The 27073-nt window shown below is 38.6% G+C and overlaps 1 protein-coding gene across 2 annotated transcripts; it reads right to left on the bottom strand.

Annotated features, from left to right (window-relative positions):
• Positions 1 to 1692: 1692 nt before the first annotated feature.
• LOC139969706 (uncharacterized) lies at positions 1693 to 26807 on the bottom strand. Of its 2 annotated transcripts, XM_071974858.1 has the most exons (3): positions 25805 to 26807; positions 23537 to 23718; positions 1693 to 7374 (listed from the first exon to the last, which is right to left on the bottom strand). In XM_071974858.1, the coding sequence occupies exon 3, from the start codon at positions 7242 to 7244 to the stop codon at positions 4380 to 4382; it is 2865 nt and encodes a 954-aa protein (XP_071830959.1). In that variant the 5' UTR covers positions 7245 to 7374; positions 23537 to 23718; positions 25805 to 26807; the 3' UTR covers positions 1693 to 4379. The 2 variants fall into 2 exon arrangements, with proteins under 2 accessions (XP_071830959.1, XP_071830960.1); XM_071974859.1 differs by lacking the exons at positions 23537 to 23718; positions 25805 to 26807 and adding an exon at positions 13305 to 13458.
• Positions 26808 to 27073: the final 266 nt, after the last annotated feature.

Here is a 27073-nt window from a genome sequence, read left to right as displayed (position 1 = left end):
CGCAAAAATTCTTCATATTTCAAAGTTTGATTTATTCTTAAAGAAAAAACAGGAAAAAATACTAATCTGTCATGTCATATCATGTAATTCGCAGCCCTGCTTCAGAGGTCCTCATCCAGATATCTTAAAATAAAAAAACCTTATAATGCTTGGTCATTGTCAGAGTCACATCAAAATTGGACTGAATTAATGCTTTTTAGCCTCATTTACATAATGTTCACAAACATCACTGCAGGCACAGAAACTTACACTGTGTTATGAGTATTATAAACGGAGTATATATAGTGTTCAAAATGAGTTTGTGGATTGGACCGTTAACTTATAGCGAGGTATGACTAACGATAAAAAGAAGTCACATCAATTTGCCTTTGGGCACATATTCTGGGCCAGTAAGATTGATGTAAACTCTCACACATCAGGGGAATCCCTTCACAATTGTGTAGCACTAAAAATTAGCTACAAATGTTGGTAATAACAAAATATCAGTTGTCGGCAAACTTTGAGTAGCCTAGGTTCCATGAGCGCACTTTTCTTAAACTTTATCGATGTTGCCGTATGCATCGCTATTTCGGTAGTAATATCCATGCCTACTGATACTTCCCTAGCCCGTCCCCATCCTTGTGGGGGTGGGGGAGTGGGGCGGGGATTCTCAATTTCGCCTGACTGATTCAGGTAGGGGAACGAACCTTTCAGTATGAGAGATATGGGGAAAAACACAAGTTATGTCTAAACGCAAGGTTGTGCAAGGTTTGTGTAAAACTGAAAAGAGGGAATGCCGCTTCCACATCCCCGTGATGCCTTCTTGAGGGGTGTTCTGTAGATGCCCAGAGGACTGGTCTAAATCTTCTCAGACAGTTAAAAATCCCGCCCACAGACGGCCGACTGAGATGAGATGCCACTGCCACAACATATGCCCACATTACACTCTCGTCTATTTTAACATACTAACCAAAAGCATTATTAACACGGATCTAACGGGCTCAAGTTAGTTGTCTTTTCGTATCAGCTTACTTTTGATGTTCGCGTGTAGAAACCAGGATGAGTGATCTAATTCCTCTCAGACAGTAAAAGATGTAAAAATCCCGTCGACAGAGCATTTGTAGCCGCCAACTGTCGGCCGACTGAGGTGGGGTGCCACTTCCACAACATAGTCCGCATTGATATACTCTCGTTCTAGACGATGAGATTCCTATCACATTCTCACCTGCCCTCCCTCCCTCACCCCATCCCGCCGCGGTTGGGTAATTGAACCTTCAGGGCATGATGGAGACTGGTGGTGATGACCCGAGGGTAGCTCTTTCGTATGAATGGCACGCATAATGTTCGCATCCATGTCGGGGGCATTACAATTGTCCCACCCCTCCCAACCCAATGAATTAAATATTCATGATTAATTCAAGAATTGTTTTACTATTTTAACGGGCTTCCTATCATCAATCATTGTTTTAATTGCCTATTTCATACAATGAGGGCTGACAGCAGAGCAACTCTTGCTATCCCCACCCACCCTCTCCCCTTGTTACCCCTCATCACCCCTCCCACAGTTCCATTCCACCAGGACCTTGTTGGCTACGCAAATTGCTCCAAGGACATAACTTGGGTATCTTTTGCCATTTCCGTATTTCGCAAAGTTGTTGAACACAAACAGACAAATATTAATTTAATATAAAGAGACACGTTACAAGTTTGGTATTTAACATTTTGATACTTTGTTTGTTTTTACTAATATTTCCTTTCAAAAATATATCTGAAGATCGAATATAACATGATTGAATATTTAAAATTGACAATATAAAGTGTGGCTCCCTAAAAAACATAACTTTGTGCAAAATGCAAGCCACGTGACTATACTTGCGATAACGAACTGCGTGTGTGCCTTCATGCAGTGACATGTCACTAAACACTAAATATCTGAGCCGTTACACCTATACGAAACAAATACATTCTGCTGGGGTAATACATATATATTCGCCAGCCAATTCCTTATACTCTTTGCTATTGCTATTATTTCAAGGTAGCAACAAAAATGTTGGAGGAATAGGAACATTCCCGAGATTTCGATGTAAGAAAGAAATCAAAACCTTTTCAATAATAAATGAAAAATTTTGACCCGGTCCTCATCGATATCGATCCTGGCTTATCCAGATTCAAAATCCTAAAATTTACCCCTCCCTCCCTCCTCTCTCCAACCCCTCCCCTCCCCGATCCCCCTCCCCCGTGTAAAGCAATATTCCACACGGTTAGTTGAAAACCGTACTTCAATATCTCGTCCGTAGCTCGAGATATTGGTTATAATTGAATATACAGCTGACTGTCTAATCGCCCCTCTCCCTACCCCCCCCCCCCTACGTCACTACAGAATGTGTAACACAGTGGATGATTTGTGATAATCATCATGGTAAATGATCTTCGAAATTATATTACGTGTTCCTTTGATAATCTTTTCGAAACTTTATCCTCGATATGTGAAACATTTTCAATATTTGTTTATCTGGCAGCATTCTCTATATATATATATATGGAGAATGTCATATAAATGATGATCGAAAGTTAGATACGGTGACTTAAGACACAACTGATATCATAAAATGTAAAAAAACAGAACCTGTTATCAGACCAGGTTGTATTTGACATTTGTAATATTTGAGAAATAACCTTTATATACAACCGGGGCTCAAAATGTAAGCAGTTATAAGCACAACCTTGTGTGTAGACACACATATAAACCTAACCTATAGCCGAAACATAGCTCCAGAATACACAATTTCAACGTCTCAAACTTTATTTTCTTTATGGGGAGGTACCCCCTCGCCCTTCGATACCCCTACATGAGAGTTGGCTTCAACCTCAGAGCCAAACCCCTTTTTATAAATCCCAATTCCGCCCCATCAAGGACAAAATGGTGTTGATTGTGATACAATGGTCCTGTTCTTCATATGAAATTAAAAGAATCTGTTTTGATCAAGCTATAGAACTGATGAAACACTAACCTTAAAGATGACTCCCATGACTAAAATTAAGAAGTATACCCAACAGGCGCGTAGCCAAGGGGGGGGGGCGAAGGGGGCGGCCGCCCCCCCCCTCCCTTTAGCATATTTTTTACAAATTTTTTTAAGGTTTTTATGATATCGCTAGTATTTTCAAAAGAGAAAATGCTAAGATGCAACTAACAAGGCATGGGAAGTGCCATTTCCGGCGATCTGGGGGGCATTTACAGCCAAAATTTTCTTGTACGCTTTGCGCCAACCATGGTGGCGCTACGCTTAGATAGTTTGCAATGCCGAATCTACAGTTTCGCCCCTCCCTTGGCAAATTCCTGGCTACGCGCCTGATACCCAACGCTCATTCTTTTTCTTCTTTTTCTTGGTCTAGATGATAAATCAAAATTGAAATTCTGAATTTCAAATCACCCTTGGTAAGCTGCACATGTTTACAAATCTACAAAGGTGTGTCATATTTTGGTCAAGCACAATTCTGAAGTAATACTCTGTAGTAATGGCAAATCGACAAACGCAAACGGCTGTTTTATAAGTAAAGACCCAAATACGACTAATATGCCATGTGACATGCTCGGACACCATTTCAAACCAATTAGAAATATTCAGAACTATAGTAGCAGGACATAAATTGATATGCCACCAGATGATCAAACATAGCAGCAAAGTATAGGCTAATGTAACTCCATAGTACACATGCGCATGATCCTTATAAAGCGAATGAAATCTCCTGTTAGTACGAACGAGAACATTATGGAACGAGTTTAGACAAGAAGATGTGTGACAGGCAGCGTGGACGAATCATACACAATGTGGCAGTTCCCGACGCAATAACTTGCCGGCTATCTTTATGTTTACCATTCGCATAATGACATGATTGAATAATATATCATAATTTATGTAATTTGACAAACCAATTCCTTCAGAATCGACACCTCCCCGAAACCAACCCTCGCCACCCCACCCCCCCCCCAACCCGCCCGGAAGTATCTGTCTGTGTGCATTAGCCACTTGTAGTCAATGGTAGAACGTATTATAGTTTGTTTTTTTTTTGCTACAGTAGTAGATGACTTACATGTAGATATACGTTATCAACTTAAACTTCCAAACAGCAAAATAATTTTTTTGTGTAATCGTGAAACCGTACCAGAAGGCCCAATGAAATGTTCATACCGGTATCTTATATAATTATGAAGATCAAACATTAATGTGTTTACTTTAAATTTACGAGGGATTTTACCTCTTGTTAATTCCGCAACAGAAAATTGCCGATCGAATTGGGCATATGTTAACGACGAATTTAGGCACGCATCGCACAGACACCGTAAACTTTCATCATTTATGGTCTAGCACATTTTAATTAACTTTTTTTTCTGTTTATTTTCATACCCATGTTTCTATGACAACAGAGGCATTGCTAATACCACTATCTTGACTATGCACAGAACTCAACCCTGTGTCGGAGCCAGAATCGACATTTTCTGCACTTTTACCTTTTTCTACAGGGGAGAGAATGTCTTGTCCAAGTCCTTGGTCAGGACTTCGCACCCTTGATGTGCTTGGCTTCAATATTTTAGATTTGATTGGAGTTGAATGAACAGGTTCTCTTATTGGCAATTCTTGTTCGTCCTTAAAATATACTTTTCTTCCTATTTTACTTATCCCTTGCCCATTTAAAACATCGCTTTCCACCTTCTTTTTGGAAATGGCACTCTTTAAATCTTGGCGCAAGTTGTTACACTCCCCCGTTTCCTTTTCAAGCGATACCTTTATGGTAGATGATAAAACATGTCCATTTAATTTGCAAGATCGTAATTGCTCAACTCGAGGGTGCAATGCAGAACTACAATAACTTTTCGGAGCCATGCCAGTGCTGCAAGCTACACCAGGTCGTTGGATACAGTGCGAATTGTTCAATGAAGATCGTGAAAGTACATGGTTAGGTTCTGTTGGGCTATGACGCACTGGACCAGAATCCTCTGTGGGATAGTAAATGGGAGGTTTTGGGACTCTTCTTACAGATACTGGCGATGATTGAGGCTCGGGAACTGGTCTACTTGAAAATTTGTTCCCACACTTTGCTGCAGTGATCGAATGTACCGCACGGATTTCGTTATTCTCATCACATTGTTTGTTCTTTACCACTTGTTCAGAAAGTACAACTGAAGGATTTCGCGAAACCGGTTTGGCGTTTGATTTCGTTCTATGAGATTCTTCTGATCTTTCACCATTAGTTAACACGTTCATTGAATGAACTTTTGAGGTGTTCCCTTTTGTACTTTGCAAAGGGAAGTTGCTCCCAGAGCGGTCGTTCTGTTTTAAGTTAGATGCCTCTGGGGAGGACATCTGCAACCTGGCACGTGGTGCTGTATTTGCATTTGAGGTTTTTTTCATGGGAGCGAGTATAGGCTGAGGTAAACTTTGCCGAGAGGTAGGCATGTATGGCAATATCTTAGCATCGTCCTTTGGGCATTTCTTTTCGATGGTCTCAGGTTTAGATGAATCTGCTGGTTTGCTGTTGTCAAATTTTTCTTCCTTTCCTTCCTCTCTTTCTGAATGATATGAAGTTTTCTCCTTCGAAACTAATTGACATCTCATTCCTTTTTCTTTCAATTTACATTCAGGGGAGCAAACTAGGGTGCCCTTCATCACCTCTGAGATACCAGCTGCATGAGATGTATTCGAATCAGCAAACAAACTTCCCTCTGAGCGCGTAACTTGAGTTGATGTTAAGTCAGACCTTTCACTTATAGGTTGCGGACCGTCTTTGGTCTCCATGTTTCCGTCAACCCACGTTTCTATTACTTTCGCTTCTGGCATCTTATTTTCGTTGGCACAATCTGCTGAAGTCAAACACAGCTTATGCTCTAATTGGAGGTCAGAAATACTGACATTGAGCTCACCCACTTTCATAGAGCTATTCGTATTTACCGTACCTGATGTCTTTGCTTCTCTATTCCTGTTCGCAAACGCATTGCGGAATTTAAATTTGCGGTTACCACGGCACTTTAAGTCCTTGTCACTTAAAAGGCTCTCCGAATCCCAATCAACAAAACTAAGATTTTCCATACTCTCCAGTCTCTTTAATTCCTTGTCCATTACTTTTAACCATTCACAACTTTGTTCAAATTCATACAGCCCAGGCAACCGCTTCTTGACCCTGCCGCCATGTTTATGTTGTCGTTTTTTTGTTGAACGGAATGAAGGCGTCGTGTCTTCGTAAACCGGTGATTCCTTCCTCGCGTCGGTATGATGGTGGTGTGAAACATGTTCAGTCTTTAATATTTCATGCTCTGTTTGATCTGGCGTTTGTGACGATGTGGTATGATCTCGAGGCAAAGGATTGACTACTAAGACCTTAGTACCATTCTTCTTTCCTAATACAACCTCGGAATGGCCATGTTTCTTCCAGGAATTCTCCTCAATGTTTATATGTTGTTCTGCGGCGTTTTCTCGACCAATACTATTTAAAGTTCTGTCATCCGTTTGTTGGTCATTTTGAACATTTTGCTCTCTTCCTTCTTTACTACTAGCTGTTACCTCCTCTTGTATTGTACCACATGAATTACTGTTATCCTGATTTTCTAAACCATTTTCATCCCGTTCTGCCAAATATGCATCTTGAACATAATCCTTTCCACCCTCAAGTAGCCTGTAGTGATGTAGCTTCGCTTCGTAGAACAGGATTTCTTCATCCATATCTTCGACAGTTCGACTGATACCTTGTAATTGTTCACTTTGACGAAGTACCTGTTTCAGTAATGTTCGCTTTCTCCTCGTTGCAGGGGACTGTCCCCCATCAGCGACACTTTCATTTAGTAAATATAGTCCCACGCCGTCAGATGATGACGTATTTTCTGAGTCATCACCTCCAACGGCATGGGGTTCCATACGGAGGGCGACGTGTCGTTTTGGGACTTTCAATTGGGAAGCTTCGACATACTCTCCGAAGTCCTTTCGGGCAAGTGTTTCCATGGCAACCTTCTTGACGACAAATTTAACATGAATTCTTTCGAGGCCCCACAATTTCCATAGTTTATAGATACGTTTCCCGGGAGGTATTAACCGTTGACAGCCACGCCAGTTTTCGAAGAGGGCATAACACCTGCCCGATCGACGGGCCTTCTCTGTAGTTGACCACACACACTCGGACAACACGAAGCTCACTATTTCGACCGCAGTTGTCTTATGGGAGACCCCGCCGATTTGTTTTGGATGACCTTTGACCCACACGGAGATTTCTCCCATGGCAGATACAAACTACAATTATGTAGGTGGAGCATGCCGATGATAAGAGACCTGCTGTCGTTTGTAATGCAGTAGGAAGTGCGGATCGGATAGGCGAAGAGAAGCAGACAATCTCTCACAAATTATGCCCCTGCGAATAGAAAGAGAAAAAGAGAGGATAATATTTCATAGCTCATAAATCCATAACTATATGTGAAAAGTATTTTGGAGTAATTAGATAATCTAGGCAGTTGGGATAAGCCAAATTACGGGCAAGGGGAAGTATATACTAGACGATTTTGGTGGTTATTCTTTGCCTTAGTTGCCTAGAGTCAAAAGCCACCTGCGATTATCGTCACGCATATGGCAAGCCACGTGGGACAAACACCGCATAATAATACATCCACGTTTTAATTTGAATATATACACGTATTAATTCGAATACATACGCGTATATATCATTTGGCAATCAAAAGGCGTAAATATTCACGTATTAATTCGAATATAAGCACGTATTAATGCGAATACATATGAGGATTAATTCTAATACATATGAGGATTAATTCGAATATATACACGTATTAATTCGAATAGATAAACGACGTATTAAGTCATGCTGTTGTCTAGATCAAGTAAGTTTGGGCCTGGGTGTACGTCAATAGATACTAACTTTGCAACTTTGCAAAGGCTCACTTTGTTGTACTGGCGAGGCTACAATGTGGATGTAAGCTATAAGACATGACAGTTATTGTCTGATTTAATACGTGTATAATGTTCGAACTAATACGCGTGTATGTTCAATACGAGGATACGGTGCGGTGTTGGTCCCATATGGCTGGCCATACACGCATATGGCAAGCCATGTGGGACAAACACTGCATAATATATCAGCGTATTAATTCGAATATATACGCGTATTAATTCGAATATACATGTGTTGTAGCCTACATGTGTAAAGTTTCGCTTTTTGAAGCGATCACGCGAGCCCGCCAAAACATTTATCGTATATGTACACAGCAAGAGCGGAAATGTTTTTTCGCGTATATTCTAATTAATCCGTGCATATATTGGATTTAATCCCCATATGTATTTTATTTAATACGTGTATATATTCGAATTAATACGTGTATATATTCGAATTAATACGTGTATATTCGAATTAATACGTGTATATATTCGAATTAATACGCGGATATATTTAAGCCATATGATTGGCTAATAATATATACGCGTATATATTCCAATTAATACGCGTATAAATTCCAATTAATACGCGGATATATTATGCAGTGTTTGTCCCACATGGCTTGCCATACACGCAGTCTACGCAGGTGCATAGAACATCAAAGACTCATCTTTTCTCCATGTCCTCACTAATAGTGATATGTACATGTATATATCTAAATGCGATGTTGTCCAATGGTCGCAAGATTTATGAAGTGCGTCCTCCATTTACCCTGCCTCACACAATGCCATTTCTTTGAGCATTTTATACGAAGTCGAGTTTGTGATGTGAAATTTATCAATCTAACGAGAGGTATTTTACAGCCGTTGATTTTCCAGTATCGGAAAATAATATTTTATTCTTCCGGAATTTATTTTGTTGTGTGGGTAACAGCTGCTTTTCATGGTGGAACATTTATGTCCCAAAACCGAGGTAATGGGTCAAAAGGCCATGCAAACATATAAATGTGGGAAAATCTAATATTGCTTGTGGGAATACCACGATTTTGTACCATTGGAAAGTTTTGTTGATCTCTTTCTGAGTCAGCAAACTTTTCTCGATAGTTTATTTGACAAACGACAATTATGCGACATCGCTATATGCTAACAACACGTTTTAGCCTGTGGGAGAGATTGAAATAATCTTTCCTCAATTCTGGACCTCAAGAATTAAGGGCTTTCATTGTTAATGAATTGGAGGTACGACACAGTGCATATCAATTTCAGTGTCACAGGAGTTGAGGTGTCACAAATGGAGATGTTGCACCCATTAGGCAATAACACCCTCCTGAAGTGAAACACAAGCATAGAAAAAAGTTTCGTTTTTATTTTGCAGAGGACTGGTGAGGTTCTTTTATATGGGGAGGGGGGTGGAAGGGGGGCCTAGCACGACCTTTGTAACGACAATCATACCTAAAGATTTTAAATGTAAGACTAGATCTCGCGTTGGAATAAGAAAAACATCTTCGTCTTTTCGAAATTGGGCAGGGAGGTAGGCCCTGTAGCCAGGAGTTCGGGGGTACCGACAAGATGGGCACAATTTTATTGTGTCCTGTAAAACTTGTAAAATGTTTGGTACACATTGTGGTGGCACACATCCATGGGAGGGAAAACAAAATAATAACCATCATCATAATAATAGTGATTTATAACGAGTGCATATCCACCCGGAAGGGTGTTCAAGGCGCGGGAAGGATGTTCAATGCGCGGGAAGGGTGCTCTTGGCGAACAGGTCCTCACATGATGGGTGGGGGACTGCCTGCGTGTCCCAGCATGGCTGCGGGTTTGGAGGAAGGGATATTTTTTCTCTTTGTTTTGTGATACATCACCATGGTGACCACGCCACGTAAAGATTCACATATACTATCATACCACATTATCTAACTATTAAGAGAATTGTAAATGTGGTTTCAACTATTTATCAGTTCCTTTTGTCAAACAAGTCATAAATCGTAAATTCAATATACTGAAAATGTGACGTCTCAAAATGTTAATTTAATACCGTAACTTATCAATTAGAAAAGCTTTTATAGCTCTTAAATTAATCGGATTCAATCGTTCCAGATTCGAGTTGTTGTATGCTAAGGTATGTAATAGTTAATTTTAAGGAACCTTTGCTTTCCTTTTCGGTTAAGAATGCGATAGCGACAGGTTTTGACAAGTTCAACCCAATCGCGTCCTTTAATCTGCAGAAAACTGGTTATAATCTGTTTCTCTTTGCAAGCAAAACTGAATATGAATATCAATTTTTGCTCTATACTAGCCGAAGGCGAAAATAAACTACATATCATTGGCTTTGACTCATTTTGGACAATACAATTCTTTGTAGGAATTTTGCAGTTTTCCTTCAAAGTATGATATTGTCATAGCGATGATCATTGCTTTCGACCTGGGCGTAATTGTCCGAGCCCCAATTCAGTCGAATAAGGGGTTTACACAGTTCATCATAGATTTCAAAGCTATATACTGAGTATAACAGCATACTTTGAAGATCTCTTCGTTAAATATCGATGCCAAAACAACAACATGCAACAAGAATATGAAACAAGAAGTACAAATCGAGGATTCATGCACTTAATCTACAGGTTTTATCCTTATGTATTTCCAAAAATTAAACCCTGATTGCTCGAATACTCGTACAAATCTATAGGTGGGATTTTGGCTTCTTCCATGTTGGGATGTTTCTCAACCTAACGTGGGAAATCTTTGGACCTAAAAAAAAATGTTATCACCACTCTAGTCCTCAATAATAGCGAGTTAGCGAGTTAGCGAGTTAGCGAGTTATTAATCCATTAAATACGATAACAGATACTTTTTGTGTTACACAGACATATCCTAGACCGTTAAGATGTTATTTTTTTTTGTACTGATTTTGGTGGACGATATCTACCAAGACAGATTCACTGATCATACTAGGTTTTCTAGAGTTGTAACGAGCCACTCGATTTTCGGGTCGAGTAGAGTCAATTGACTCGACACACTGTATTACGTCTATATGGGAAGAAATACCGCAAACTTCTTCTTCTTCAATTTTGAAATTGAGTGCCTCGAGTAATGACTCATTAAAAAACAATGCTATATAGGTTCTCAATTTTTGTTCCAACCACGGAACTCTAGGGACAATGAAGAAATGTTCACGCCCCTCCTACTCCCCCAGAGTATCCCCACCTACTCCCCCAGAGTATCCCCAATGACCTCAGCTCCACCGTTTCGGTTTCTTTGCCAAAGATGACACTGTTAAACTTGTCACTTCTGACTTGTTCTGGCTGTCTCAAACAGCACAAAGCAGGAAACTGGTAATAGGGCCCTTCTGCGTTTACCGACCTCATTTTCGATCCGGGGGGGGGGCCGAAGTTGCCAACCCGGACCCCTACATTTAACGGATCCCCTACGAGGATCCCGCGGATTCCAAGCTGAGGTAGATACAAATAGGGGATGTATAAGGTCGAGGCGAATTATCATGTTTTGCCAAGGAATGTTATTGGAACTTATTGAAGCCGTCTGAAAATTCAGAGGTCAATATATTGGTCACTTGGTCGTGCCTGTCATCATAAAGGCAGGACAACACGTGTCTTCAAATCGAAACTGAATAACTCCAAGATAACACAAAAGCAGAAGAGACGACTTTATCGTACAATGCAGGGAAACAGTGATAAATCATCCCACATTTCATTTTTCATTTTTCTTTTTTTCTTGTTTTAAGGTCTGTTTATCAAAATAAATTTTTCTGTTTAACTTCTGATCGGACAGATGGCTATACAGAAAAAGACCAAGTACCTTCATAAATCTGTCAAACTCAAAAGTGAACTTTTTCACGGAAATTCTAAACAAGGACGACCTGTTACTTGGTACTGCGTTTTGGCATGCTGAATGCCAATATTACAGACCAAATGTAGTAGGTATACACATGTAGGCTACATTTGTAAAAAAAATTGCACAAGAATGGAGGGCGGGGTGTAGGAAATAGCTGAGTTGCTGTCGTAATAGGCCTAACAGTGATAGTGTCTATCTGTTGTATTATAATGGGGCTTGATAGCTCCATGGTTGTATATATTACAAGACGTCATGTGTGCAATTTGTATCAGAGGACACAATTTTCTGTTGTCGATCAAAACCTTCAAATAATTACGCTTGATAATAATGCAATTTATGAATCTAAAACAATAGTTTGAACTGCTTTCCAAGTGAACATAGTAGCAGGCGTGACTACATGATTACATTCGAAAGAGAAGATTTCGTCTTCTTATTTAATATTTAGGTATACTATTAATCACACACACACACACACACGCACAAGGAAAAATCAGAAAAGTCTCCGGAGTTTAGCCATTTCCGTCAGATTTAAGTCGACTACATAATCAAACATATATCATAAACTAAAAATCTTACATAGTCCTATATACAATCCTACATAATAACACGGTTGGTTACCCAGTATATCTTATTTCATGTATAGCTCCATGCCCATACAGAGTGCAGGCTATAAACGTTCCCTAGAAATACTGTGAGCAGGGAGAGTCCTGCCTTATCCGAAACTGCCGGGAGGGGTGAAGGGGGTGGGGATATCTCATTAACTCTCACAGCAATTTATTTCCTGTGGGCGTGGTGAGCGTCTCCACCCAACAGTGTATACATGAGAATAAAACAGACTAACACAGGGTCCTCGGCACTGGGGAATGGGTCCCAGAGCAGTCTCAGAGCAATGGTTTTCAACGGTACTGGACATTGTTCAGAACACTTATGCCCACGAAAATATTCACTCTTGCTACCCCCCCCCTCCCTCCACCACCACTACCCCAACAAACGTAAACCTGTATCAAGAAATCATGTAATTGTTATCGGTTATTAGTTTGTTGCATGGTTAGTTATAAACGTATATGCATACCGTACATGACAGATCGAGCTGAAATTATAGCAATTCAACTGGTTTATATAAAACATAAGACAACCAAGTTGCAAGAAGTATTCGAACGGAACATTACGGTGATAGCAACGATTAGGGGATATACCTACGTATTAAGATAATATGTGAATTATGGTTATATATATCGTATATATATATATGAGAGTTTGATAGTGAAACGCCCGAGGCGTCAAATTCACTATTTCTGAGACATGGAGGAGGTACAACTGTGAAGCATTTCCACTACAACTCGGAGGAAAGAAAAAGGCTCTTATGGTGTTAATAAAATATATGTTTAATCAGTGACCTCACTCTAGGTTAAAGGTTGACAATAGCTGACTATGATCTAGCATATTTGGGTGAAATACTATTGACCTTCAAAATCACCAGGTTTAACATATAGTTTACATCAATACAAAAGCAAGAACAGAAAATCCCAAACTCAATAATCTCACCACGATATTAAATAACTTCTTTTCTCTGTGGACTGACTGCAACGATGAAGGTAGAAGTTTAATGTGAAACCAAAAAAAACCGGGCGAACCGATACGAAATGTAAAATCAATTACACCAGCGTGAACAGTCGTAAGTGAAAATGTAATCCGCAACGAATTCAACAGAAAGAATGCTGTCTAACTCTTTGTAACTTTTCAATGACATCTCCCGTCTCAGCACAATTATAAATAGTTCCAACTACCAACCTCAAACAGTACGGACGTTCACACATTCCGGGATGAGGGAAAAAATGTTCATAAATTAATGACAATCACAAGAGGGCCAAATTATGACTCATCATTCACTCGAGAGAACAGATGTAGCTTTAGTAATATTTGCTCAAAACTTGCAAAAATCCAGAACTCTATATAGTACAGTATTCACCTGCAGTCTAAGGTCATCATTTTACTGCCACAGTGCAGACTTGAGTTTAGGTTTGTATATAATTTATCTTGAAAGAGAAAAAGAGACAAAAAACCTTGGAATGTTTGTTCCACTATAAAGCGTCAGGTGTCACCATAACACTCAAAATCGATAGCAGAGTCACACGGCTGTTACGCGACTAAAATAGGGCTCTTGGTTCTGAATGTAACAACGTCTGAATTGAAATCAATATAGCTTGATATTTTTTTTTCCAGTTCTCTGTTCGGATGAATGATCTTTGCACAACGAAAAAAGCAGAACGCCTGAGACATGATTTTTGAGTCCACCACGCGAGACCCAACACCACAAAACAAATACTGAACACAAATCACAAAGGTCAACCCGTATATACCGCGTTAGACTATCACGGAGAACTTGTAATTATTACCAAGAAAAGTGTCAAAATATTAATACCGAAATTATTGGCGTGTCCTCGTCACCTTTGGTGTTGAGAGTTGGTCGAAAGGAGGTGAGAAAGAACAAACTTTCAGCCGGGTTTTGGCTTTTTAAAATGACATCAAAACAAGTATCTACTTTTGGTTATATATTTTTTGCAGGATAAAAAAACTGGAGGCGTTTAAGTGTTTCTAGGTTTCTCGTCCATATTATTCGGAGTATCAAGTTTTGTTATCTAGATTGTGAACTTTTCAGTTTAAAGACAGAATTTAAAGGAGAAATGATCCCCATTTGATCATCAATAAACCTGTATGTGGCAGAGGTCAATAGAAAGTGAATAATTCCAACCAACAGACAGTAAAGCAATGTTTCTATTCCTTTTTGTTTTTACGAGATGTCATGTTTTGATTAAAGCTACAACATCATGAAGACTAGATCATGTCTAAATATAATATCACAAAGACTCTTATACTTTGAATTTCCATGTTAGTTTCTTTTATTCACTTGTTTACGGTCAGTCAAGTCATTGGCGTCAATCCCATTGCCCTGAAGACTATCGGGGATACACTGTGAGGCCCGAAACCAGGAGTTCTGAGTTGGAGGGGCACCAACAAGTTAAGGAGGGGGGCTTAACAATTTAATGAGGGGCACCGACAATTTATGGAGGGGCACCAACAGATTATGAAGGGGGCACCAACAAGTTAAGGAGGGGCCCAACAATTTAAGAAGTGGCACCAACAATTTAAGGAGGGGCCCACAAATTTAAGAAGGGGGCACCATAAATTTAAGGGCACCAACAATTTAAGGAGGGGGCCCCAGAGTTTAAAGATGGGCACCGACAATTTAAGGAGGGGCACAACAAATTTAAGTAGGGGCATAATAATCATTTCCCCGCTGTAGTAAATTTGTTGGGTTCAAATGTTGGTGACACAGACGGGTTGTGGTACAGTAGTCTGCTACGGGCCGGCGGGGTTAGGAGGGTCATATCCGCGGCTTCCTGGTCGAAGAGTCAATCCACTCAGCATATATAGCTGTAATATATAACAACAGTGTTTAATTGATGTGGTAAAGGCTAAGCCCTTGGTTATATTGTAGTAACTCTCGCTTTTCTCGTTCTGTTTTAATTATTTTCATACCTTTGCAAAGCTTAACTCGCGGTACCCTCCAAACTATTTATAGCACTTCATTGTATAATAAACTAATTAATAACAATTAATCAATATGTCAAATGTCAATATGCAGCTTTTCAGCTCATGGATGCCTGCCTGATCTTTGTAAGTTTGATCAGTTTTCTCATCCGACTCGCCGATGAAATTGACCTGTGATGAACCGTGCCCTTCATTATCTGTTACGGCTCATCACAGGCTGTCACCAGCGATCATCCGTTTACAACACCTCGATTGATCACATATGGCCCGCACGATACACCGGTAATCATAAATGGTGGGAATGTACTAATAAATGGCGGGGAAAACTTTACTACCCAGATAACACCCCAAGGGGTTAGAAAACAAGAAATATCTCGGAATCGAGAATATCTTTTCATCATATATAGTTGGTGAAGTTTTTGAACTATAGAAAGAACCATTTCCGTGCTTAAGGAACTGTCTCCCCGGGATAGAAAATTGGTGGTTTTAATCGGCCTTATTAAAATATGAAAAGAAAACATTGTCACAATAGATATTGGCAGAGTTTCGTTTGACCTGATAACGAAATGTCAAGCACTAGGATACACGATATGAGTTTGTAGCAACAGGATCGCCCGAAAAGTGGTTCTCTTCGGGGAGTAGGCCTATATATGAACCGTTTTCCATGCAATGGCAGTATATATCTTTAGCTTAAATCCTGAGGAAAGAAGTGCAATGGTTCCATAGAGTGTCGCAAAGTTCAAGCACTTTTTTTTGGTATAGTTATTTGGCACTTGGCTAAGACTATTATTGAAGGCCATTTTGTGCACAGCTTCATACTGCCCTTCAATTGGCAAAACTGGCGGTTGCGTCGTTAACTTGCATTCCGTTCGTGTAGCAAGGGATTGCGGGCGCTATTTCATGAGGAACGATTCGGTTGAAACTGATGCAAGTAACTGTGTCACATTACAACATATATACGTTACAGCACATTATATATATATATATATATATATATATATGTATTTATTTATTTATATTATTATATTTATATATATTTATATATATATATATATATTTATTTATTTATTTATATATATATATATATTTATTTATTTATTTACTTATATATATATATACACATGTAAATATGTATATATGTATATATATTTTTATATATATACATATTTGATTCAATTTTTGTTTTCCTCGAGAAAAAAAATCAACTTCATAACGTTTAACACCATGACCACCAAAACAGCTACAAGAAATTTCTTATTTTCTTATCAAGTAAACTCCTGGAAAATCAGATGACAGATCAAGCTTGTCAAAACAATTACAGGAGTAATATTTATGCCGAGAGGTTCGAATATTTAATGTCTTTGTTTGTGTGCTGATACCACTTCCACCCTTTATTCCTGGTAATCTGATTTCATTTCATAACCTTTATGAGGTCACTATAAGTTCCCACAAATTCGTTGATTTTTGTTTTGTCAAAATTTAAAGAGACGCTGAGGATTCACCTCCACATAGACTACTTAAAAGACGTTATGAAAATTTGTCAAAACAGCGACTTAAAAGGGTGACTTTTTGGCGCATAAGTTCATTTTCAAATTGCTTTGTTCTAAATCGTTAAAAACATACGATGCTATCAGTTATAATATTTTCTATACCCCTTTTTATTGTAGAGATATGATCCTTTAAACAAATGAGGCTCATCAACTAAAGCGACTTGACTACTTAGTCTAACACACAGTATACCTGGGAGGTTCAGTTCGTCATTTGCATAACAAAACTCATAATAGGGAAACAAAGACTATTTGTGGCCTCAAATGACAATGCTTATACTATACCCGACTCATGTTTGGTTTCCCGAAACGGGAAAACTATGGATCCACTCTTACCGACCTTGCAAATTGTGAAGGAGTGGGGTGGGGGGGGGGTGCGGATCGCAAAGTCGGTAATTACTATTACGGTTAGATTCGTCCAACAAGGCAGCATACAGAAACGTGGTACTCAAAGCCGAAGTTAAAGTGAATTAATCAGGTCAGGTCAAACATCCGGAGTGTAAACATGCTAAGTTCTTTACTACCGCCCTCATTACCTTCCAGGGAAATACTCATATTGTAGATTTGGTAACGAAAGGGGAGTTGTGCTCGATGTAGATTTCTGTCATATACGTCAAAGATGATGGTTTGGGATTTCCAAAATTTACTTTCAAATCATATTATTCTATAATCTCAATTGTGGGTTGCACACATCATTTAGGGAGCATCTTCCATATCGCATAATATTAATAGAGCTTAATATACTTGGCAGACGATACCCATTTTTGAGTGACACAGACAGTGTTTAGCGCGGGTTACTTCAAGGTTCAACTTACATGCTGGGAAAACGTTTATTTATAATAGAAGCAATGTGCCCCCTATATATTGACACTTAACCTCCCTGGCAACCAGACACATGCATTTTTCTTCTTTTCCTTTTCCACCTCTTTCCATAAATGGAAAGACATTTTCAGTGAGAAATAATTGAACCTTCGGGGAAATTGGGGAATTAGTCATAGTTAGTGTAGCTTGGGGGATAAACTGTTGGTTGGTATGTAATAACACATATACCGCACACAATCTGCCATAGGCTGCCTTACAGTTGTATATTCTTTGTGGTCACCTCGTGTATAGTTTATTTACATATTTTAATACCCTGTACAAGACTTTGATGCACCCCCACGATCATCATCATCATACCAAATCTGACTTTTTCTTTGTTTCACAGAAATCGATGACGCGATATGTATTTTTGATGATTGAGTTTTCTGTCTCTTCTTTATATAGTGACATATACTATATAGGATCATACATGGGAAATAAAACTATGTGGCCAAAGAAAACAAAAATGTGATAACAATGATGAATTGTCATAATCTAGTATTTATTAAGTTAGGTGACCCTTTTCTGTTCTTTCCTGGAAAATTATCTCACAGAGACTTGACGAACGATAAACTTGACAATCTTGTAGAGGATATTCGAGCCATGGGTGTGGGTTGAAGGGGAGGGGGGGGGGGCAGGGCGTTGAAGACGGAGTTGGGTTGCGCAATGGGAGTCAGACGGAAGACTGTGGGTCAAAAGCTGGACGACCTTGGTAATTGGGACGTTTTATATGACTTCTTCTACTCGGTACGACAATTAGGTCTCTGTCAAGAGTCGAATATAGCCTATATCGAAGTATCGTTTATATGTCAATGTTATTAAGACATCATAATGTATACAGATATTTTCAATGACCCGTAGAAATAGCCAAACAATAGGCCTATATATAGTATGACTCAGCACATCTCTGCTGCTGTAAAATAATTTATACCCAACATTTATATTCCAGGCTCGTCGGTTGTTTATAGTGCGGGTGTTTCATGGAAAGCGTCTTGGGCATGGTAAAGTAAGAATTTTGGATCGAGTATGTAATAGGAACTAAAGATGTCCCTCTTTTTTTGTTGTCGTCATGGGGGTGATCGTATAACATTCCCTTTGTTTCATTATCGACAACAACGGGGTGTCGTATGGGAACAATAAAAACTTCAATCCCATCTTTCATTTCCCTTTGTTTCTATATACGCTCGCTGCACATGCGCGACACAATATTCTTCATTTCATAACTTCACAACTATATACTGCTTGCTGTAAGTCGATTAAACTTTCAACCCTCGTAATAAAAAAACACAGATTTCATACGCGACCATTTTTATGACTTGATAAGTTTAAGTGCATGCCACGGTGGTCAGGTTTCGTTTACCCGCGCCAAAACGGATAGGATCTATCAGTGTGAATGGGTAACCTAATATTCGTTCTTTTCTCTAGAGGTTTAGATATGCGGTAATGTCCTCCTCAGTATATCAGTAAATCATAACTGTACTTAGAAGATAACAAAAGAGTCGCATTTCTTGATTAATGTTAGACGCCATTCTCAAACATGTTAACATTTGCATGGGTGCGGTTGTTTTTGTGCCAATTGACACATTGTCAAATGTTGACTTATAAGATAAAAGTATATGTATGTGTGCTAAGTTGAGTGTGTACATAAGACATGTCCGTATACAACCAGGGAGTACACGTATAAAGGTGGCTGCAGTAAGGCGTACAGAAGGCTACGATGTGTACTAAATGGAATCAACATTTTAGCAGATAATGTTACGATTACATCTGAGGCGGCGGAGGAGGGTTCAGTATAGGGAGAGGGACACACATCACGGGGCAGTAGGACATGTGACTTTGGTCTGAGGGTGAAAACCACAATATTTTCCCGGATCCGCCGCCGTCCCGTTTACCGTGAATGCTCCGCACGTGAGGGTAACGCGTGAGTGAGGTAGAAGAGTGAATTACCCGTGCAAACACAAGCAAACAGAATATTAACATGACAGGGGAAGGTGAGAGGGGAATGGTGAGATGGAGGGGGCTATACCAATCTCGTATGTTAATTATCGTCTTAGTTACATTAAAAGTCACATGCCCTCTATTTCGTCAGTATGATTCTTGTGCAATACATGCTCATACGTGCTAGTCCCATTGCTTTATACATTGGTGACATTTTAAGAAGTGTGGGAGACATCATGGAACACGAAAGGTAATACATATGTGTACAAAACGGGCAAAAATTCTGGCAGTGCTACTTGTTGCTATGGTTACCAATATGTTGTCGCCATTCCGTCGATTGAAAATGTCGAATTGGATCACTTTTGAAGATGTTATCGAATGAGAAACACAAAAAAACAATTATGAACGTCTGCCAAAAGTTGGCCATGGATAGTTATTGATGAAAGATAATCACATGACGAAATAAGGTCGGAAAAAAGATGTGCTTTTATCATAATAATAACATCAATGATTACGAGAAAGTGAAATAGAAACCTAGTCATAATTTAGTAGCATGTCTGACCTTCGCCCGGCAGGGAGTTGGGACGAGTAATGTGACAGCATCGCTGAGTGTCAAAACTTCAAACTACCTTCTCGCATTGTGACGTCATACCGTTGAATTTTGCCTCCTTCTTAAAGGGAGTGAAGACTCGAAATGTCTGATGTCGGTATCTGACTCAGTATCGAATGAGGTGTAACAGAAGTGTTATACACCACCATCGATCCCAGAAAATACACACACAGTTTGCTACCGTCGGTAATTAGACACTAGTGTACAGTCAATACATGCAGCTACGGTCAATATCCGCAACACAGTGTACATATAGCAGCGATGGACATCTCAGGTCCAGATAAAAGATAACAAGGTATCACGTTTCATTACTGTCTGCATTGAAAACTTCATTTGCAAGCAACGGGTAGTTTAACTTTTTCAGAGCACGGCACGCGGTTAAGTTGGGGCGAGTCTTCAATGCCTTTAAAGTAGTAGATTTTTTTTTTCATTGACTCAACATTTTGTGTGTATAAAAGTTATCCTGCCTGCCCTTTTCCCAATTTTCGTGTCACTCATGCACCAGTAGGTATGCAACTCACTGCCTCTTCATGGCCTATAATGATGAAATTGTGCAAAGTTGGTGCTACACACATGTATAATATTTTCGCTTTATGACTATTAAGCAACTGTGCATGGTCCCTCACTCCACCAAAACTGTAAGATCACCACCCCCCCCCCCCCCATCCACCATGTCCTACCAGAATCTTCCCAGAGTTAAGGTGCCGCGGTATGTTTAGTTTTCTAATAACATACGGTTAATTTGCAAGATCGAACTCTACCGTCACTAGTTAACTATATACAGTGCTCTAAAAACGTTTAAAATTAATTTAATTATCCATTTCCTTAACTGCTACTTTATCTACATAGTTCTGTACAGTTGTAAATTGGGCTTTTATTTCAACCCGCACTTCCACCGACGATGACCAAATCACCAAATAGGCCTATTTATGAAATAGTTAACTGTATACAGTGCTCTAAAAACGTTCAATACAAATTAATTTAATTATTCATTTCCTAAACTGCTATACTTTATTTAAATAGTTCTGTAAAGTTGTAAACTGCGCCATTATTTCAACCCGCACTTCCCCCGACTATGACCAGATCACCAAATAGGTCTATTTATGAAATACTGACTAAAGTTTCGGTTGTTGGCTAAAAAACTGAAAATCCCCCATTATAGATCGTAATGTCTATACACTGCTCAGTGTTTTTTTTTTTCATATGTTTATCATATACTTTACCTAGCCTTTATAATAATTCGAAAATTTAATACTGGCAAAATGCAAATGTGACTAGGAAAATTAGAATCCAATGTATACCTATTTAAAACAATTTCCCGTTCATTGTGATAAATTTGTGAATACTAAAATCCCATTACCATTCATTTTATTAGCCCTATTTAAGTCCGTTCGAACATATTCAGAAGTTTGTATTATGGTGAGCAACACAAAATATGAAAAGTGTCTATAGGCGACCGCGAAAGTTTCCAGATGAAAATAAAATCATTAAGAGGATAAACAGTATTAATCAGATGATCTTTGCTGACTTAGCCTGGTTTCATTAAATTCAATCTTGCCGAACACAGTAAACGCAATATGCCTACGCTGATTAAAATAGTGCCATGAAATGACGTCATTCAAATGTCACAGTGAATTGTTGACGTAATTGCATTTGTTTCCTCGTTCTCATAACAACGTATGAGAGGAAGAAGGACGGAAAGGGTGGGGGATGGGCTGGGGGGTTGGTGGGTGGGAATTGTTAAAAGAGAAAATATTTAACCTCTTTTTTGTCTATATACGCAAATGGATTTAGTCAGCAGTGACATTGATAACCGAATATCCTTATTACTGTAGACAGAAAATTAGCGTTAGGGGGTCTTGTTAAGGGGTAAAGTTACATACCAAGCGGCTCGTTTGGTCAGGAGGTAGGTATAGTATTGTCTTATGTGGAGGTAGACATATTGGAATGTAATACAATATACGTTGGTCCTTTCAATAATAACGTGCACGGTATATTGTATAGTACAGAAACGTTAAGGGTGCCATCAAAAAGTTACGAAGCTTTCGTAAGTATATGTAAGCAGAAATTTTCCAAAAATGGTAAAATTGTTCAGGTATTATATTAACAATTTGCAACAAAAATGACAAATTCCTTCAATTTCATAAATGAGAAAATTCAACATTGTGCTAAATAATGGCAAAAAAATGATTTTTTTTACCAAACGTCATAAATTTAAAAGCTTGCAGCACTAATGATAATTTGATCACTTAAATAATGCATCTCGTCAATTCAACCTTTCTGCAACAAAATCACGAATTACGCTCACATCAGAATGTCATCAATTCAACATTTTACAGAAATATTGCAATTTCCACCAAAATTCCAGAGAAATAGCATACCCATTTCGGCGGCACCTTAAACGTTTCCATGAGAATATATAATGTACGGTGCGCGTGGCTGCACATGCGCAGTGATGATGTATACTAGATGATTGGAGTGACTTGAAATTGAGCGGAACCTGAGACTTGAAAGTGTCTTTCCCTCAAAGAGGGATTTTTATACGGTTAATATTTCATATTGTTCGTCATGTGTGCATAATATTTTTTTTCTACTCACAAGAGAATCACTTTACAACAACTAACATAATTGAAATATATATACATATAGCTTCCTTTCACTGTGCTCACGGTAAGTTCACGAAATTTCTACTTATTCCAAATCAAATATAGAGATAAAGACATATATTTTCAGTAAAAACAAAATCACAAAAAGTACGGTTAAAACTTAATGGTACAACTGATGCTCAACTTATTACTCCTATAAAAAGTAGTACGAGTAAATCGACAACGAAAGACAGACTGTGAAATTATAAATAACTTCTGAACGAGCCGCAAAAAACATGTTTTGACTAATACTGCGATTCGAAGCAGCGACAAAGCAAGAACTCCTTTTATCGGCGTATAACTTTAACAAGAATCTGCTACATAATAATTTCGGCCTGGCAGACAGTTAGTTTACGGCGCTAAGCAGCCCACATCATGCGTGTAGGAGAAGCCGAATGGACCGAATGGGCCGTATGGATTATTTATCACACTTCCACGTCGGGTGGCTATCAAATTTACAGTTTTCTTTAAGCTCATTTTGGAGATTTTACAATTTGGAAGACCTTTTTAGATGAGAAACAAAACAGTGTCTTGTTATTACTCCACATGATTTCACTTTACACATGCGCCCATCAAGTATTTCAAAGATACAACAAAAACTGCGTTTTCTATTGGACCGCTTACCTGACAAATCACCTTGCAACTTGGGACGGCGGGCATAGTTCTTTCTCCAGGAACCCGTCGACCTCACTCACGAGTCTCTTCTGAACCGGGTTTTAATACAGCCCTTGGAAGTTGTTTTCGTTTCGAGTCCTCTGATTGTAATTCGATTTGAAGCCGATGGCCCGAAAAGACCATTCAGATGTCTGTTGACAGATGAGGAAACAATTATAAACACAGCAACCTCTCAATCGATTCTTTAACGCTACTCTATAATTGTCTTGTATACAAAGGTGGAAGGAAGTATTGTGATAGATATAGGGTCCAATTCGTGGATGGAAAGTGCGTGAAGAAGAATCATTATCTCTCTTCCGCGAAACTTTCTCTTTGCCGTTTCAATCAAACAATCTTGCTTTTACGAATAAAAAAGTACCCCTGTTTTTTCTTCCTAATGGTTATTTTTTTTTTCTGTATTTCATTTCAGGATCGGCCAAGAGATGGAAATACCGATGGAGAGGATAAACCATATAAAAGAAAGACGAAAATAAAGAAAGAAAAGAAACACGTTATTATTTTCGAAGGTGATTTTTGGGAAAGGTTGGAGTAATCCGAGTGGAGAAGGAGGAGGTTGGTCACAGCCACAAAATAATTGCAATTCTTCGCGCATGCGTAGTAGATTCAACCTTAATTATGACGGTACAAGTACTAAACTTGCTAAAGTTTGAGATGGTTATCACTGTCAATAAGCTGCTGGCTACATTTAACATTCTCACAAGGAGGAGACAACACATGCATTATTCAAGGGTCAAGACGCATGATAATTATCTACTACGTTAATGCATTATGATACTATAGTTGTGTATATAAGCAATCCGTCCAATCTTGCAGAGCAGTTTGCCGACCATTCATAAATATACACTATTATCAGTGTATAGTATATAGTATACTACTATAGTATCGTGTAGTATCGTATAGTATACTATAATACACACAGTATAGTGTATAGTATACTAGTAGTATACTAGTAGTATACCATATAGTATGCTATATAGTATGCTATATATTATACTGTATAATGTACTGCACCGTATACTATATGCAGAAAACAGTATACCGGTATACTGTATATACAGTACGGTAATAAATATAATATACTGTTTAAATGTACTGTAACGTATACTATATGCAGAATACAGTTTGCTGGTATACATAACTGTATAAACAGTACGGCACTATATATAATATACTTTATAAATGTACTGTAACGTATACTATATGCAGAATACAGTATACTGGTATAATGTATATACAGTACGGAACTTTGTATATTATACTGTATAAATGTACTGTAACGTATACAGGGCAGGATATTGTATAATATACTGTAATATATATTGTAATGTATACTATATGCAGAATACACTATACTAGTATACCAGCAGTATATTTAAACAGTATACTATATATAGTACCGTATTATATAGTACTGCAACGTATACAGAGCAGAATATCTTACACTATATTGTATAATGTACATGTTTAGTATATATACTTCAAATACAGTATACCGGGATACTATATAATATGTTGTATATAGTATATCATTTAAAATTTCACAGAATACGGGCTATATGATGTAAACTTTCACAGAATACGGCACATGTTTCTTTAATTCGGAAACAGTATACAAAGCAGTTGTTTCTCATATCCTTACGAGCTCGGACGTGTCCGAAGAAACCTCCGTGGGTTTCACTGTATGTCGCCTATTCCATAAGTATGCGACTAAATGGACGATTGTTCGATCTGATATCAATAAAACATATGGCAAGCCTTTGAAAAGGACCAAGCTTGCAAAAAAACGAAAAAGAATAGGTTATGGATTTATGGTAGTTATCACTAACAGGCGAAGAGGTCCGACGGACAGATAGATAAACTAAACATTGAAAATCAAATGAAACGTAAACAGGATGACACAGAAGAAACGAGAAACACCTGAAGAAGAAAAAATATTGTATAAAAGAAAAGCCAAGCTTTTGTCAGTGATAGAGAGAGTTCACTGGAGTATACTGGGTGGGGGTTATATGCAGGCCGAGACAGGTTATAGACACCGCAGAAACTGGATGATGTTTATAGTAAAAGAAATATCTGCAGACGAAAGTCCCTAAAATACTCTTACCACTGTTGAGAGGTTAACATATATAGCCCATGCATACTTAACAAATTAGAAGCAGCTCATTGTCTTTTTCCTATATATTAATAATAAATTTCAAAAAGTACGAGTTTATACGTTACCCTGTTCGTCCTCACTGTATATGGATAGATTCCTCTTCTTATTTGTTTCACAACATGAATTATGAAATTAATTTTCACCCTTCAGAAAAAGTTCGACCTGAGATAGAACCAAAAGTTTCCCTGATTTAACCACATTTCTATTTATTTCCATATGAAATCGTTCTAAGCTTATCACATACTTCGCTCTTAAGTATAGTTTATAGGTCGTATCCCTTAACCTATAATAGCATCACCATGAGTTTGTGAATACCAAATCGAATCCATCAGTTCTCAAACATTCATGGAACAATGTATATACCGTACTTCCGTCATACTTCATCAGGTCCTTTTCCTGTCCAAGTCTTCTCTACTGTCGTAACAAGGCTTTTCTTTGTCACAAGTTTGTTTGAGAAAAAAATAAATTCACAAAACCAAATCCTCACGATCAGAAAATTAAACATAACTTCATGCATGCGTATCCCATTACTGGCGCGCTAATGTGAGTACATGCTCTCAATTCTCTTTGACAGAAACTCATGAATCTCTTTACGATCTCGCAAACAGATTTGCAGTTTATAAAATAAACCCATACCGTCACGTGGACTTCATGTCCCATACATATACACATTAATGACACCTAAAACAATGACGTTCTAAGTTGATCACTGCTCAGTTTGCTCCCTTATAACCCCTCTCCACGAGATCATTAGAACATCAGTCAAAAACTTTTGAAAAAGTGTGTTCTATTTTTCCAAATCATGCGGCCGTTGATATAGGGTATAATCCTATGTATGTATGGTATAGGTAGGTTACGTATATATGATCCCCCGTGACTTTATAAAAGATGTAGTAACTTACACCAACAGTATATATACTAAGCTGCAGGTTTGTCAACAACCGTCGATCGAACGTGATGGGGTGAAAATGGATCCGCTTTGAGCGCTGACTTTGAACTTGGAGGTGAAAAGACGATGGCCTTAGGTTATTAATCTTGTTTTAAAACTCAAAGCTACCGTGAACGGGTGGCACGCTCTCCCACGGGTGTTGTGCAAGCCCTCCCCCTCGCAAATGTACAGAAAGAAAGGGAACCGTTAAAAGGATCTGTTGTTGATTATAGGTAGGAAATGACAGCGAGGTATCTTTCAATGGTTACTAGTATACACTAATGGCTCGATAGGGTGGTACGTAGGCCTCACAGACTCGGAAAAAAAAAAGAAAAATAATAATGTAACGACACGGTATTATGAGTCACAGAACTTTACCAGTTGTATCACTACTAACGACTTTGAT

The sequence above is a fragment of the Apostichopus japonicus genome, chromosome 7 (assembly GCF_037975245.1).
Source record: "Apostichopus japonicus isolate 1M-3 chromosome 7, ASM3797524v1, whole genome shotgun sequence".
NCBI lineage: Eukaryota > Metazoa > Echinodermata > Holothuroidea > Aspidochirotida > Stichopodidae > Apostichopus > Apostichopus japonicus.
This window is presented reverse-complemented; position numbering and strand designations above follow the sequence as displayed.